This window comes from Carassius auratus, chromosome 6 (assembly GCF_003368295.1).
Source record: "Carassius auratus strain Wakin chromosome 6, ASM336829v1, whole genome shotgun sequence".
NCBI classification, from domain to species: Eukaryota; Metazoa; Chordata; class Actinopteri; order Cypriniformes; family Cyprinidae; genus Carassius; species Carassius auratus.
This window is the reverse complement of record NC_039248.1, coordinates 7,290,572-7,308,307: the sequence shown is the minus strand read 5'-3', so window position 1 is coordinate 7,308,307 and position 17,736 is coordinate 7,290,572. Positions and strand designations below refer to the sequence as shown.

The window sequence follows — 17,736 nt, the reverse complement described above, 5'->3', positions numbered from 1 at the left end:
TTTATTAATATATGGATATTAATACAAGGGATTTGAACGAAAAATTTCTACTGACAACCGACATCAGTGATCTCATTTGTTTTAAACATTACATGTTTTTTAGCAAATAAACATGTTATTATTCATTGCATAATGAACACAACTTATAATAGAATTACACTTTGACAGCACTTAACAAAACATGATAAACTATATATGCAAGACACTTTATGCATGACAATTTCTAACATTTTAAAATGTTCTAAAACACTAGAATAAAAAAAAACATATTTACAAAAAAAATTTTTTTTTTGAAAGGTCACAAATCCTCATAAAAATGAGAATGGTTATAACCATCCTTACGAAGCAATGCAAAAACATTGTGGGGAAAAAGCTAAAAATTTACAAAAAGAGAAGGGACTGAAGAAGCACACCCCCACTTTCAGAATGCCATCTATAATAACATCCCCAACACTTTGAGTGAATACAGCAGAAAATGTCAAGGTCAAAAAGTTTAGTCATCAAAAGTGTAGTTGGGGTTGACCACCAGCGTGACGTCTTCCTCCTGGGATTCTGTTCCACTGGACTCCGCTGATCCTTTCAGCCCAGACTGTGTCAGCTCAATCAAAATGTAATCCTGATGAAGAGAACAGACAATACATATTATAACACTTCATGCAGTCTCTACACAACATATTCACAATAGAGCTTACACATAGAGAGATTTAAATCAAATGAAAATGTTTCCTTACATAGTGAACCAGTCTGTAGATAATTTTCTCTATCATTGCCTTCTTATTGATGAGTTCCATTTCTGAATCAATCTCGGATTCGATTTCCTTCAGATACCAGTTCACTACTTCACTCTTCTTAAGCGCAGTCTCGTCCTCGGCTAGGAGAAATGGCATAATGCAAATTAGATTCCTGCGGGCTGTGTTGTGTTGTCTGAGCATTTCATGTTGTAGTTTGTGTTAAAAGTGCATAATAATTGCTGAAATTACAGTTTGTTATGACTTGTACAGAGTGCTCACCTTCCTCAGCGTGACGCAGATGTAACACCAACAGGTTAGAAATACGTTTATACTCTGCAAATGACAGTCGCAGTGAGGGTTTGGCGCTTTCACCATTGACCCCGTGACCGTTAATACCATTTGTATGCTCGTGACCATTCGCTTCTCCATTAACATCTCCATTCACACCGTTAGGTGCATGGTCATGGCCTAAAAACAGCAAGAAAACAAAGAAGTGTGGTTAAAACAGTCATAATTTTTTACTCTAAGGCCCACTTTTGTTCAAAACAATATTCAAGTCTAGGCTTATATGTACATCTAGCTCTTCTGTTGTAATAAAAGAAACACTGTACATATTTTTTAAGGGTTAGTCAACCCAAAAATGAAATGCCTGTCATCATTTAGTCATGTTATGTCAAATCTGTTCAACTTTCTTTCTTCTGTGGAACACAAAAGAAGATATTTTGAAGAATGTTGATAACAAAACATTCAGTTTCAGTTTCCCAACATTCTAAAAATATATTTTGTGTTTCACAGAAGAATGTATATCTTACAGAATGTATATCTCAACATTACGGTGAGTAAAAGATGACAGATTTTTCATTTTTGGATGCACTATACCTTTAAGAAAGAATAATATGCCTAAATTTTGAAGACATATTGGGGCACCCAGTTAGAAGCATGTTGTACTAGACTTAGATTGATCAAAATGACTTTATTTAGAGGCTGAATGAAGTGTTAACACGTCTAGAAACAGAGAATGACTTTACCATTCATCTGATTGTCATCTCCTTCCTCCTCCATGGCCTCCTCTTCCTCCTGGTCCAGATTAATATCGGGAGTCTCGACCCGAATAATAGACTTGTTCAGCAGCCTGAAAGCCTCTTTGACATGCTTTGGCTGAACCTAAAAGATAGAAACAATAAAACAAAATTAAGGAATAATTGGTGGCATGCTTTTGAATTATTGAAAAATAACGCACACCCTAGATGGTAATCTGCGCCTCAGTTGTGTTCAGCAGCAGCGTCTCTTAGTAAAACTGTATATTTAACTGCTTTAAAAACAGTGATGATAGCATCTTACAAGTAAGAAATGTCTTGTAGCTTTACATTTGCAGAAAAGTCAACTGTGGGGCAACACTGAGAAGAAGTTTTTACTTTTCTCTGTGTGTCTGTACAGTACAGCATGCCTTCCATTGATAACAGGTAATTCAATTGGAAAAAATGGAAATTGTCTGTAAATTTTAACCTATTAAAGGCTAGTCATACTTGTTTGCTTAGTGAGTGGGATTTTTGGTTCATTTTCTTTTATAGGCTGAAAGGACCTTTGTACGGAGACCCACAAATGACATGTAAGAAAAAATAAATAAATTGTGCGCACGATTTACTAATTCGTGCCCTCAATGTACTAAAACGTGCACACGATTACTATTGTGTTCCCTCTAATATTTTTTCCTGCATGTCATGTGTGGGGCTCCGTACCTTTGAAATAGCTGAAATCATTTAGTGAATAGATATGGTTTTTTAATCCTATCAACAGACCTGGAATTATTCAATAGCTCATCACAATAAACAAACTAATATTGATATTTATTTTAGAGATAAGATAACTAAAATCATTTCAGAATTCTCTTTTTTTTTTTATATACACACCTCATCACAACAGTGCATCCTTGCCATGCTCTCAGAAAGACGAATCAGGCTTTCCAGCTGCCGTACTGTGATCCTCCAAGCTGATTTAGTGACTCCGGAGCCGTCCCGCTGTCTCAGTCGCTTGTACTGCTCCACAATGAATTCCTCAGACTCCTTTGAGATCTGATAGCACACACACAGATCGAGACACAGTTAAGAAATACCTGACATCGTGACAATGTAACAGCTTGAAGCCAAATACAAGTTCATACAAATTTGTAAACTAAGTGTCCAGGTGAGTAGATCTGAGCCAAATGCAAACAAGGAACCTTTTTGGTTCAAATCTACCTGAACTTCCAAATATTTTGTGGCCAGTGGGAGCATCAGGAAGAATGAAGATAAGTTGTCCTGTCACTCACCTTTGGTTTGAACTGGCGAGCAAACAGCAGGTATCTGCGGATCTCATCTAGACTGTAGACACGCTCGACAGAATTCTCAATTCTGGAGTGGAGATCCACTATACGTCTGGCAATGGCATAATCAGTCACCTGAAATAAAAGACAGAGGCATTTACTAACAACATCTAACAACATCATCTTCATATGCTGTTGCATTGTTGGTCAGAACACACAAACGCATACCTCATTGCAGTCATCTACCAGGATGAAGAAGAGATCAAAACGTGACATGATGGGTGCCGTCAGGTTGATGTTCTGCTTGAGAGATTTGGAGCGGTCATAACGTCCGTTCACTGGGTTTGCTGCAGCCAAGATGGATGTGCGAGCATTCAGAGTGGCCTACAATTTGACAAAATTAAATATTTTACGGTACAAGCATAAAATATCTTAACAGATAACAGTGTTCAGGGGTGTGCAATGAACTGGTAGATAAAACTGGTCTATTGCACTTACACTGACACTGCAGTGTTACATTGTCAAAACTATATTATTATTAATATTCTCAAAGTTAGTATATTTATGTAAACAGTTGGTTAGGTCTTAATTTAATGTTAACAGCTACATAAAAAAGATGTGCAAGTATATTAGATTAGTGCATTTAGTCTTAAAGTGACAGCAGCCTAATTTTCTCATCAATCCCAATAAATGCATTATTATAGGTCTTTAAATCCAAAGTAGGAATTTCCCAGGCCTAATCCAAACTGTTAGTAAAAATATATCCCAAATGCACTGATGAAAGTTTAAGCTAATATGTAACCTATAAATCTGCATTTTAATCTTGACTCTCACCTTGACCCCGGCTTTGGTGATGGAGATGGTCTGTTGCTCCATAGCCTCATGGATGGCTACTTGGTCTCTCGTTTCCATCTTATCAAACTCATCAATGCAGCAAACCCCCTATGGACACCAATGTCAAATCAATAGGGATTTAAATTTATGCATTTAGCAGGCTTTATTTTATTCAAAGTGACTTACATTGCATTCAGGCTAACAATTTTTCCTAACATGTGTTCCCTGGGATTCAAACCCCCAACCTTGCACTTGCTAACACAATGCTCTACCATTTGAGCTACAGGAACACAAAGGATTTCAGTGACTCAGACGTACAGGGACTTTACACAAATCATTTTTAAAGATAACTCACATTGTCAGCCAACATGAGTGCTCCGGCTTCAATGACAAACTCGTGTGACTCCTCATCTCTCACAACAGCGGCTGTGAGACCGGCCGCGCTGGAGGCTTTACCGCTGGTGTAGACCGCACGGGGACTGAACTCCTCAACATGTCTGAAAAACAGCCAAACCGGGAGAATTAATACATAATTACACATAAATCAAAAGAAAATGGAAAAACACTCTTTACAAGATAAACTAGTTTTACTTAAGGAACTGGCTCTTGGCTGTGCTGGGATCTCCAACGATGCAGACGTTGATGTCTCCTCTCAGAGATGTGCCCTCCATGGTGGTTTTAGGAACCCCTCCGAACAACATGAGCAGAATCCCCCGCTTTACCTCATCATTACCTGACAACAACAGATTTCGTATCAGAAATAATTGAACTGCATCATACAATGTAAAAAAATCTTTAGTCAAGACGACCTAAAATCGAAATCCATTTCGATGACTAAATCAACACAACTACAATTGGTTACACCGCTAATGGTTTTTTCAAAGGACAGATCAAGGGGTTTCAAAGAGTAAGTTTCCCCAAAAATGATCGGTTACTCATCCTCATGTCATTCCAAACCCATAACATCTCTGTTCATCCTTGCAAATAAAGACATTCATAAAAAGTTTACAAAGAGAAATCCACACAAATCAAGCGATTTCATCCAAGTCTTATGAAGAGACACATATAGACATTGATCAATGGGTAACTAATGACTTTTCATTTTAGGATTAACTATTTATTCAATGTAACAACTTCAAGTTTTCACTTTTTTCCTATGTTTATTTATCTGCATTATATCGGCCAAACCACTTTCCTGTCACTGGCCACTTACCACGAATATATGAATTCATTTTGTTAGCATCAATTTGTGTTTGTGCTCAACATATCAACGTTTTAAGTGTCTAACCATGAATGGTAGGGAAGAGGCTGGTGCAGAGGTTGTGGTAGAGGTTTTTATCTTGACTCATCTCAAACACCTTCTCCCACTCCTGTACCGTCATCTGTTTCTTGATACTCTCCGCTGTCTGCTCCTCATCCCGGATCTCCTTACCGCCAAACTACAAACAGAGACATCCCATTAAAATAATCTGGAATAACAGAAACGAGGCCTCCATGCCTACATCGGGCTTGACTCTTACTCTGGGATTGGTGGGGGCTACGTGGCACGCCAAGAAAGCAAGTTTGTAGGAAAGTTCTCTGACACCCAGCGCTTTAAGCCCACGGAGACCCTCATTCTCGTAACCTTGCACCCCAGCTGTACGAGAGCTGGTCTCAGAACGCACACCTGAAACAAACACAATTAATACTCAGACGTGCAACCACTGTATAAACATCAGTGACGGCTGACTGGATGAGGGGTGTGTACCTGGTGTGGACAGCTGGGATACATCTGGCACAACAATGAGGGAACCAATAAAGTCACATTTATCACCAGCCTGTGCCGACTCCACAGCCTCGGCCCGCAGAATCACCTCCATACTACGAGGTATGCAGCCCCGTGGCAGCTCAGCCTGTGTCTCCTGGATACGCACCTGGAATTAAAAGGAAGTAAAATGTCAAAATGCATTAACAACTCTTTAAGAACAGTACAGCAGTCGAGAATTGCACAGGGCTAGTATGATGAAATCTCAACTGAATAGGAATGATTATTAAAAATAACATTCTAAAATGATATGGTTTTCTTCCCGTCGTACCTTCTGGAAGTCAATGAATTTGGATTTGTTTGTATCCAGGAGAAATCGTCTACGGTTGTTGCACACAGGGTTGCGGCAAATGCTTGGCTGAGTGTATTTAAACTGCTGCTCCACGTCTTTTATCACTCCCTGACAGTCCAAACACAGGAAGGTGCCGCTCACCAGCTCAGGGTGAACCGGGTGAGTACGGACAACCTGGGCACTGATGCGCACAAGTGAGCCAACCTTCATCATGGACAGCTCACGGATCCTGCAGGAGCCCAGAACAGGATTGATTAGTTAAGAAGGCATGTGTTCAAAATAACAAGCAATTGACTAATCAGTTTGTAAGATATACAGCAAGGATAGGCAACTCCAGTCCTGGAGGGCCACTGTCCTGCAGAGTTCAGCTCCAACCCTAATTAAACACACCTGAACAAGGCAATCAGTGTTTTCGGGATTACTAGATATATACAGGCAGGTGAGTTTTTATGAGGGATGAAGCTAAACTCTGCAGGATAGTGGCCCTCCAGGACTGGAGTTGCCTATCCCTGATATACAGTATTTTAGTTTTAAATGATTCATTAGTCACACTGTCTTCAAAATTCTCTTTACTTGTGTCTGGTTGGTAGATCCTGGAAGGCCACATAGAATTCCTTTGAGATCGGAACTTCTCCATGATCCCGAGCAAAATTACGCACAGCACGGCACAGGAAGGGGTAAAGTCTTAAACAAAACAACAACAAGAAAAGTTTTGCTTTGTACACTTAGTTCGTCAACAAAGTTTAAGCAGTTAAATAAAGCAGTTTTTTGTACTTATATTTAAATGATAAGATGAATATAGCAAAGTATATGGTGACTAAATTAAAAAGCAATGTATGGAAACAATTTACAATATAAATAAATAAAAATAAATAAATAAATAAATAAATAAATAGGGATTTTCTTTTTTTTCACACCTATAGAACTCTTCCTGGATGGCGGTTGCCAGTTCTTGATTAAAGCCCTCCAGGTCGGTGAAACTGACCACGAGTGTGTTTCTCTCCGGCCGGATCAACTCCTCTGCGTCCCGCAGGTACTTCACTTCTCCATCACTGTTCTGAAACCTGCGGATCGGTACACAACAATATAGTGTACAATTATGAGTACGACCAAAATGTCTACAAATCACACGAAAAACATTTTTTTTTTACATTAAAGCAAAGATAATACATGTAACACGTGCACGGGTGTAATGTTCATGCGAACATATAAATTCTACCATTCCATATAAATATATTTGTAGTTTAACATGAAATCATAAGACTAATGTTAGTGTACAAGCGTGCAATGTTTCATAGGAAATATTGTAATTATGCTAACGTATACGGGTTAACGTTACCCATCGTGAAACTTTCATAATACTGAGGAACAATAAGAAGAACCGCATTTACTCACTCTTCCAAAAAAGCCTGGAATAATTTTTGGCATTTTTCCGCCAGTTCGTCCTTGATCATCTGACCAGCATTCGTATTTGTTCCTTGTTCCACAACATCCATTTTTGTAATTAATTGTTACTACGAAGTTATAACAATAATGTTCTCCCTGTCCCGTCAAACACAAGATGCACACGAGCTTTTTCAGAAGTTTTCGCGCGAAATGCTGTACCATGTGATTATTTTCGCGCCACCAGGATCCAATCAGATTCTCGCTTTTCGCTGCTGCCACAATGGCCAATCATTCTCGAGCTTTCTGTTAGGGGGGAGCATCATGTTTAGGTCTGACAGTTTTTTTAAATAAAGATTTAAACAATAGAGAAATATCAAAAATTTAAAATAGGAAAAATATTTGTTAAAATGAAATGATAAAATAGGGGTTACTCTAAACGGGCGAAGCGTATCGCCTTAGAAGTTTGATTGATCAGTTAACGTACAGTATCAGACCCATATAGTGCAAAAAAGTATAAACAATAACCTTGCTGTTTTAACAACCCCATTATGCACTTGTAATAAAGTGTCTAAAACTTTAAATTGGGAAGTTGTTGCGTGGCATTATGTATAAAAATGTTTCAGAGCGACAGTGTCACGTGATACATGTTACTCTTCTCTGCGCAGCTGAGATTGAGCCAATTATGGTACTATAATCTTACTACAAATAGTGTGAGTACTGAATGGGGCATTATTTAGCAATTTTATAGAAATTTGTATTTATATATTGTGGTAGTATTGTTGCCACGTTTAAAACCTCAAAATACAATAAACTGGCAGAAAGTATATAGCAAAACAAATATTTGTAACAGTTATTTCAGACATTACTTGCCATCCGCCGTTAATTTTTCACTGGTCTCGCTTCTGGTCATCTGCTCATTTAATGACTTAAAAAAAAAAAAAATTATTCTGTCTGTTACTTTTCAACATGATTTCAGCTTATTTTTCTTGTTGGCTCACTACAGTTTGTTTCGTCAGTTTTAATGATGTGCCTTGTGTTAACACTAGATGGCACAACTACTATATTATATGTAAACAGCCATATTTTTAGTCAAGCCAGCAGATGACGCCAGAGAGTTATGCATACAAATATGCCAAACATGCAATATAAATGAAAAATGTAATGTTATAAGGCAACATTAAGTATTTTTTTAAAATGTGATTGTTTTACTCACACAACAGCTAAAATCATAGGGCTTGTGGTAAAAACACTTCAATATAGCTTTCATTTTAATCAACAAATATTATATCATATTTAACAGATGATGAATAGATTGATTTCAAAATATACCTGTCAAGGCATTACATACTAAAACATAGCAACACCAAATGAAAGTTTCCCAAAACAATATCTAAATAACTATTAATCTAGTAATTATCAATTTCCAAAAGCCAAGCCATCTTCATAGAATTAAGTCATTTTAGTCAGAACTAGACATACTTTCTTGGGAACAACATAACAGATAAGTCATGAACAATACGGTCAGAAACATGCAAAAGTAAATTTGGTAAATTTTGCCAATGTTGGCCTGTTACTAATGATAATATAACTATTAAAAACATTACATTAATATTCTGATTTGAGGTTTTTAGAAATACAATCATTAAGGTTTTCAATCATTCTGAAACTACTTTCTAAAGTCGTTCTTCTCGACAAACTAATAGAGGTAACAGATGTTGTTGACATGTTTCTGTTATCAGATGTTGTGTAGCTGGAAGACTTTGTGGACAGATATCTGTATCTGAACCTGATAAAAACCACTTTTGCTGGTCGATCAACTAAGAACATGTGTATGAACGTTTGTGTCTGGGAGAGTTTTTAGTGTCTGTTAGGCGTATCCTGAGTTGTGGTCTCTATAAGTAGGTGTCTTTGTTTTTGTGGTTTCCGTCACAGCGGTTGATTTCATCCTGTGGCGGCATTTTTAAATTTAAAAATCATACTTTCATTGGTAGACAGAATGAAGACATGCAGGCGTCAAAGTAACACTTAATCAGCACATTATGTTTATTTGAATGGTTCAGTTCATTTGTAACCTCTATCAGTTTTTCTCTTTGTATGAGGGTGCATGTGTGTTTATGTGCCTTCAGCGGGTTTGAACCCAAACTAGTTTCTTTTTTAAATTTTTTTAAAAAAAATTTTTTGCAATCAGTAAAATCAATTCGCTTTAGACGTTACTCATTAAATATGATAAACATACGCTAAGGCATTGGCTGAATCACCACACACACCTGAGTCAGGTATAGCGTTAAGGCAAACGGTGTCTAGACGGTTTTGTCTGCAGGGCGTCTTCAGTACATCAGATGTTTTGTAACGTTTGGCACAGGAGTACAAGGACTTTATTGCATGCTTGCAGTTGCCAGTGTGTGCATAAGATATTGCAATAGTCAGAAGATTTATGTCTTTCACAATCCTGCACACAGCAGCATAACTGCCAGATCTCTCTAGAGTGAGGACAAGTGTTTGTCAAGGTTTGTAATATTTTAAACAAGTTATGACAGATGTAATTTTGAATGTCATAACACTAGAGAATATAGAGTTGTTGTTTTTTTTTTTGGTTGGTGGTGTAACTTTGATCATGTGTAGGCGCCCCCTCCTAAATGACGTTAGGTAGACAAAAGTAACTTGTTTTCTGAGAGATGTACTGAAGGCACTCTAGTGTTCTTGTGACTGCTTTTGTGAGAAAAATGCATTATGACTACATTATGATTTTTAAACGTTTAGACTAATATGTACATTTTTTAAAGTTATTTTTACGTTTTGCAAGTGAGCTTTGACAGGTATATAAAATGGCAGTGATGCATGCAGTGTGTAAGTTGAATTGTCTTGAATTTTTAGTTAATTTCGGAGAAAATCAGACCAAATGTCTTTCATGACCTGTGCATCTATGCCATCTACATCTAAATTTGTCTCAATGTGGTGATAGATGTTGATTTATTGATTTATAGATTTATAGATGTTGATGAGAAAAAAAGATACAGATACAGTTTTTACCAAAATTGATATAAGAAACACAAGAAATGAATACAGTTATTCAGTGTGGCTGCAATAAATTGATCAAAAGTGACAGTAAAAAATATATTCATCAAAGAATATGAAAAAATGCATCATGGTTTCAACAAAAATATTAAGAGGCACAACTATTTTTAACATGGGCAATAATTAGAAATCTTGTGCACAAAATCAGCTAATTGAAATGATTTGTGAAGGATTGTGTGACATTGAAGGCAACCATCACAGGAATAAATTTCAATTTTAATATATTAAAATAGACTTTTAAAATACTTCCCAATATTACAGATTTACTGTTGTTGTTGTTCTTTTTATCAAATATATGCAACATTGGTGAGCATAAGATACATAAAAATATTGTCTACATTTTAAATATATTTTCTAAAAAATAATAAAAATAAAACAAAATACTGGTAAGAAATATATTTGCTTGGCAAATTTTCTTCATTTACTGACCATAAAGGCTTGGCTAAAAGTAGTTTTTTGCATAAATATATCTAGACAAATAATGCTGCCTTCACATACCTCCACCAGAAGCAAGAGAGCAGAGTACAGATGTCAGAGGTCAAAGGTCCACACAAAAAAAAAGGGGTCACAGGAGCACTTAGAGCTCCGAGAGCTGTTTGAGGTCAAACAAAGTCTTTCGGTTAGAGTTTCCAAAGAGTGAAAATCCAGCAAGGATTTAATGGTGTTGCTTGCAAAAGCAAAAACCCCATAATCCTGTGTGTTTTAACAGGCTTCTATAATCACACAGGCTACAGATACCTGTAGGGACCTGCATGTTGAATTCATATAGGTCATGTGTTTGGGGTAGGTGTATTTGCACACAGTATGTGCACTTGTATATCCGGGGGAAATGTGTTTTTAAGCATGGGAATAAAATGGCATGTCTGTCTGTGTCAGCACCTGGATGTCTTAGCATCCCCCTCTCCTACTGTTTTGTATGTTTCTTGTTGTTTGTTTTGGGTAGATCGGTGGGAATCTCTGACTGAGCTGGTCTCTCATTAGCACATAGTGAGAAAACGAGTCCTTGGAGGAAGACCATTGTGTCTAGCAGCATGTGTGTTTGTGCGTTTCACACAAAGTCTGACAATTCATGCACTGTCAGTGCAGGCAGGGAGCCCATTTATCCATCGATTCATGCTGTTCTCTCTGTCTCTCACAGAAAGGGAAACGTTTGGGGGCTATTAGATTCTGTATTGTTTTTGAAAAAGTCTCTTATGATCACCAAGGCTGTATCTATATGTTCAAAACTAGTAAAAAACAGTAATACTGTTTTTATATTACAGTTTTAAATAACAGTTTAACTGTTATTGTGTTATATAAACTGCTATTATATTACAAATTATGTAAACAGCCATTACTTAAGTCTTCACATGATCCTTTAAAAATATTGTAATATGCTAATTTGGCACTCAAGAAACAATTTGTCATTGTTATCAATATTCAAAATAGTTGTGCTGTTTAATATTCTTGTTACTTTTTAATGGACTCTTTGATGAATATACAAAGAACAGAATTTATTTGAAATGTAAATATTTTGAAAAATGATAAATGCCATTACTGCCATTTTTGAATGCATATTTTAATGTTGAATAAATTATATTAAATATAAATTTCTTAATAAAACAGCATACTGAAAAACTACTGACTTTTTAATGACATTTCAAGTAATGTTCTTGTATATTAATTTACAGTGTTATGAATATGATGTTTACATGATACAATATTTTGATTAATGCAGGCACTTGTTATTTGTTTACATGACATGCATAATTGATCTCAAATGTGTATAATTTCAAATTCATATAATGCCTTTAAATTTCTTAGTTTCTTTGCCACCATCGTCAGTAATGGAGCTGTGACTTTTAATCTTCCAGTCTTGCATTGCTCAGGTGAATATAACTTCACAGTGGCATTGGTTGAGCCAGTGTTGCTGTATAAGGTAGGTCCGGATGCTCAAACAAACACATCAATGTTGTGATAGCACCCCAGAGCCACACCTGTAGGGAAATCAACTTATTAATGGCTTCCTCGTAGTTGTAAAGTATTTTGACATTTAGAAAAATTACACACTTCACCTTTCAATTAGGAAAATCCGGTAAACCCCTCGCCCTCCCCATTTTCCCATGGCTGCCTCAGGTATACCTTTAAGGGTTTGTTTTTGTTGTCGTGTCTTTTTGTCAGAAGTGTCTTTTGTTGAAGTTGGTGGTCTTTGTCAAGGGCGTAGAGTGCATGCTGCCGTTGGTTTCATGTGGACGTGTGAAAATAGATTCAGTCAATGAAGGACCTTTTTTCCCACCATTGTTACCCTAGACTCACAGGAAAGCCGATCACTGTTAGGAAGCGCAAACTGTTGCTCACTTACCATTGAGCTTGACCATGAATTTTGAATTATGAACACAGGCCCTATAACAGTGGATTAGTCAGAAAAAATAAAACATACCTGTTCATAAACCTATTTTCCAGTTACTTTTTTTCTAGGCTTTTCGCAGCAGCCATTTTCTATTGGTTTTAAACAAAATGCATTCGATGACTTCACCTTTCTATTTACATTCATTATTTTTTTTCTCTCAGCCAAAACTATATGTAGCCTACTTGCTAGTGTTGGGCGATATGCTCCATAGTCATAGTGTTCCTGAAGTTCAATTGGTAGAGCATTGCCTTATCAAGCGCAAGGTAGAGGGTTTGATTCCCCGGGAACACATGGTAGGTAAAAATTGATAGCCTGAATGCACAGTAAGTGGCTTTGGATAAAAGCGTCTGCTAATTGCATAAATTAAATTTTAATTTAGTCATATCGTCCCATCGTCAGCCTGTGTGATCGCAGAGACATGATATTATAATGCTAATTTATTTATTTACTTACTTAGATTCATAGTCAATGAGTGAACCAACTCCAGGCTAACGCTAAAAGCAGCCTAGTGTTGGTTTAATGTAATATATTAACTAAACTTTTCTTTTTAGTCAAGTACCACATGGATGTCATGAAATATTTGTAATATTACGGATTTTTGTATTTATCATGATCACAATTGAATAAAACATTGAAAGTTGCTAATGCTAGCATTTCCTTAGTTAGCCCAGAGCCATATAGAGAGATCGCTCTGAGTTAGCCTAGCTGCAGAAATTGAGTAAAGAACATTTACATTACCCAGGTCTAGCGCAAGTTCATTCACTTTAAAAAAACACTCCTGTTATGATCAATGAAACTATCTACACTGTATGATGAATAATTATACTTACATCGCACGTACATCACACACGGATTGTTGTTTATGATGAGAGAATTGGCAAATGCTCACTCAACAACAAAACTCCAGTGTTTCAGCGATGACTCCTCTGATTGGTCACTGCATTCAAAAGCTCAACAGATTTGTGTGTGATTGATTATAACGCTGTAAAAACATGTAAAAAGAAATATGATGGGACAAATACATGCAAATACATCAATAATAATAAGCATCTTTGAAATTGTCAAAGGCATTAGCCACATGCAGGTGATCTCTGACTGTCTTTGATACACGATACTGTAACCTACCTAACACATAGCTACAGGCCAATTTGAACATTTCGTTTTTTCTAAATGTCAAAATGCAACATAATAGAACACTGAATAACGGCCGTTTCCCACATATTGAGTTTATTTCCAGTCCATAGTGATATTTTCTGTTGTTTATCTTTGTAAACATTCGGTCTCACATCTTTAACAGCGTGTCGCTCATTACACGCCATTCTAAAAACGTGACGCACAAATTAAAATAAGTTGAACTTTAACATCTCAAGACTTTGCTTTCACATTTGTTTCGGAGAAAAAAACATGCTGTGTGTGTGTGTGACTGGCACCCAAGACATCAGTTTGCTAGATCAGATGTAGCTGAACGCCTACACAGGCATTAGTTTTTCATTTTATCTATCCAAAAGGGCACGACTTAAGAATAATTTTGTACTGTAATGTAAGCAAGGACCATGTAACATACTGCAGTGAATTCTAGTCGAGAGCTGTCATTCTTGATTTATAAAAGAACATTGTATGCCATCTGTTGTTAGTTTTTTTTTTTTTTAGGTTTTCATTGTTTTATGAGAATGGATTGTTTTGACTCATGCATGACGTGCTTTGGTAGTTTTAGTGCATTCTGGATGTGAAATTACAGCTGTGCAAAGCTGGTAAGGAGGACTGTGTGAAGAGTTTTGTGATTGTATCAACTGTAATAAGATTCGGATTTGGTAAAAAATGTAAAGAGTAAGAGAGGTTTTTTTTTCAAAGGTGAAGCTCACATCTTTCACACACTTATATACGTCATGAATACACTCACCTCTCCAGATGTGTTAAAACCACACACACATATAGACGAGCTCATACGCTCGAATCTCAGGTGTCTTTCAGGATGTTGTTGGACTTTTGAGGACATCCTCCACACATCATGAAAAAATGAGTCGATGAATGAGTCAACTGTCCCTTTGGTTGATCAGTGGCTTTGTAGAGAGACAGATGAGAGGACCTGACCTGGAAGGAAGCTATTATACAGCATAATCATATTGTGACGGACCCATTGTTGTATTTTTAGCATCCTGCAAACAAGTAGCCTGTGCGTGAGGGATTGTGTGTTTGGGTTCCAAAGGCAACCTGTTTCACACAGATGTCTGAGCTTGGATGTTTGGTTGTTTGTTTGTGTGCATCAGTGTGTGTTTTGAAGCATATTCTCTGTCATTGTATCACAACTGCATATGTGTTGGACCTTTTAACTTTCCTGAAATGAAGCGGAAAAGGCTTGTTCCTGTTGTGTTGCAGGCAGCTGCAGTAAACATTCTAGAAATAGAGGCTGTTGTTTGGATCAGTATGAAAGCAAGGCTTATACGTGTACACATACATGTCTGTTTGAGGTTACATTAATCATTTTATTTGGTGAAACTAGTTTGTTGCAGAACTTCAGTCTAATTCCTTCACATGGCAAAAACAAATCGTCTCACAGTTATACCTTTTAATTTTGAAATATGCCAAATTTAGTGTTTGGTATGAATCAAAGATTTATCTTTACTTTATTTAATCAAAATGATGGGATTTATCACTGACCCCTTCTGAAATCACCTGTCCTCAGACTTCATAACTCAATTATTATTATGTTATACTTTAAACTAATGTTCAAAAGTTTACGATTAGCATGAAAAAAAAAAGTGGATTTAAGAAGCGTAACTGTTTTATTGATGATAGAAAAATATTGATAATACAAAATGTTTCTTCAGCATGTTTCTAAATCAACATAATAGAATGATTTCTAAACATTTGACAATAAAGACATGAATTAATGGCTGCTAAAATTCTACTTTGCTATCACGGGAATAAATTACATGTTTCAATAAATTACAACAGAAAACAGTAAATTAAAATTGTAGTAATAATTTACAATTTTACTGTATTTTGGATCAAATAAATGCAGCCCTGGTAAATGGCAGGTCATATTAAACTGCAGATTTCTGTAATTTAACAGCCATGTAGATACATATTTTTACATAAAGAAATATTAAAGTCCCAGTATTCTAAAATATACTTTAAATACATTGTGTACTTCTGATCAACGCTAAGATTTATTAAAAATTTTTTTGAAATGCCTTTATTATGATGGCTTTTACTGCATATTTCACCTGCTATGAGTTCACACTAACATTTAAAAAATAATAATACATTTAAATAGTTGTTTTTATATTTCTTCTGTTAACCATGTCAACCTGGTGACATAACCTAAACAAATAATAATAATAATAATAATCATAAAAATCTTTGGGATTTCTAACATTTATTTTATGTCATTTCTAGTAATTTCTTCCAAAAACATCAACCAAAATTATTACTGTATTTAATTATGTTTGATGGCAAAATATGGTTATTTTGTCTAAAACATAAGATTTTCTGTTAGATGGTGATAACTGTCAGTCAACTTGCATTTATGTATGAAAGTGAACCCTAGATTTGTCAATATTTGTAATAAATACCCATATTTGACATGACATCTTTATTTTAAAATCGAGTGTTGATATATTGAACGATATTGATGGATATGAATGAAAACGTTTAGAAAATGTAAGAAGCTGCAGACAGAAAAACATAGCTGAATACCTATTAACATGTAAAAAAAAAAAATCGCTTTTTGGTTGTTTTGTCCCAGTACTCAAGATCAAGTGCATGGTTGTATGTGCCAGGCTTCAATGTGAGCATTTTAACGTCTTCAGTCATCATCTGACTGTTTCATGAAGTGTCGGCAGACAAAAAGATTAGTTGCAAAACATTTGGGACTTGATGACTTTATGACCCCTTGTCTCCTCAGGTGAGAAAAGGGGAAAAAATGCATTAAGGAGCAGCCACCTACATACACTTTAATCAAGCAGGATTCCAGAAACAAAAGCAGTGAACAGTGTCCTGACAGGTCTGTCCCAGTCAATACAGGTTTGCTGGAATGCACTTAAGAATTTGACTGTTATGATGACTTATGTTGTGCTTGTGTGTGTGTGTGCTTGTGTGTGTGTGTGTATTAACATCAACAGTACAAACTTCTTTTCTTTGTCAATGGAGCTGACAGAAGATGCAGTCAGACTGACGGACGTCTCCAGAAGGAAACGAGTCGGGGAACACATACCAGCACGTAACAAATCTGCAATCTCTTTGTAGAGTTATGTTCCATAAAATATAAACAACTTTATCATCTGGTTCTCACACCATCTGTGTGATGTCTGCACTGTACGTCATTTATTGATCTTTTTATGATACGCAAAATTAAGTTGGATTATTTTACTTGAGTCGTGTGTGTGATTTCTTGCGCATGATCAATGCAAGTCAGTGGACTCTAGAATGTCTCCTTTCGTGTTCCATAGTAACAATCAGTTTTGGAAAGATAAGCAAATAATGTAAACGATGACTTTTTTGGTTGAACCATCTGTTTAGTCTTGTCCAAAAGTGTATACTGCATTTTATGAAGAACCCATTTATTGGCTGTCTATATATATATATATATATATATATATATATATATATATATATATATAAAATATAAAAAAATATATATAATATAAATATATATATAAAAAAACATGTATTTAGACATGATACAGATTTTTGCATACTATTCATAGAGGTGAGGGCTGAATGCATCAATGGTTGTTAACCAGTTCTTTTCTTTGCTCTCTGTGCATTTAATTCATGAAACTTTCATAAATATATGAGTAAATTGCGAATAAAATGGTCTTTTCTCAAAACTCACTTTTGCAAACCTTAGATCTTATAGTTAAACTGTATGCTAATGATTTCCAATCACTTGTAAATATAGTGCAAATAAACATGCATTAA

General features: G+C 35.9%; 1 protein-coding gene and 1 long non-coding RNA gene across 2 annotated transcripts; one reads left to right on the top strand and one right to left on the bottom strand.

Moving 5' to 3' along the window:
* Positions 1–289: 289 nt before the first annotated feature.
* On the bottom strand, positions 290–7,566 carry mcm6 (minichromosome maintenance complex component 6). The gene is made up of 17 exons (XM_026259183.1): positions 7,359–7,566; positions 6,881–7,027; positions 6,537–6,647; positions 5,943–6,192; positions 5,615–5,780; positions 5,388–5,533; positions 5,156–5,306; positions 4,459–4,600; positions 4,223–4,364; positions 3,868–3,975; positions 3,262–3,417; positions 3,040–3,168; positions 2,642–2,803; positions 1,760–1,895; positions 1,011–1,199; positions 732–871; positions 290–616 (listed from the first exon to the last, which is right to left on the bottom strand). Exons 1-17 carry the CDS (start codon positions 7,457–7,459, stop codon positions 494–496), a joined length of 2,499 nt encoding a protein of 832 aa, XP_026114968.1. The 5' UTR covers positions 7,460–7,566; the 3' UTR covers positions 290–493.
* Positions 7,567–9,602: 2,036 nt separating this feature from the next.
* On the top strand, positions 9,603–17,358 carry LOC113088357 (uncharacterized). The gene is made up of 3 exons (XR_003285948.1): positions 9,603–9,856; positions 16,721–16,819; positions 16,938–17,358. It is a non-coding gene; the product is annotated as an uncharacterized LOC113088357 (long non-coding RNA).
* The last annotated feature ends 378 nt before the right edge of the window (positions 17,359–17,736 follow it).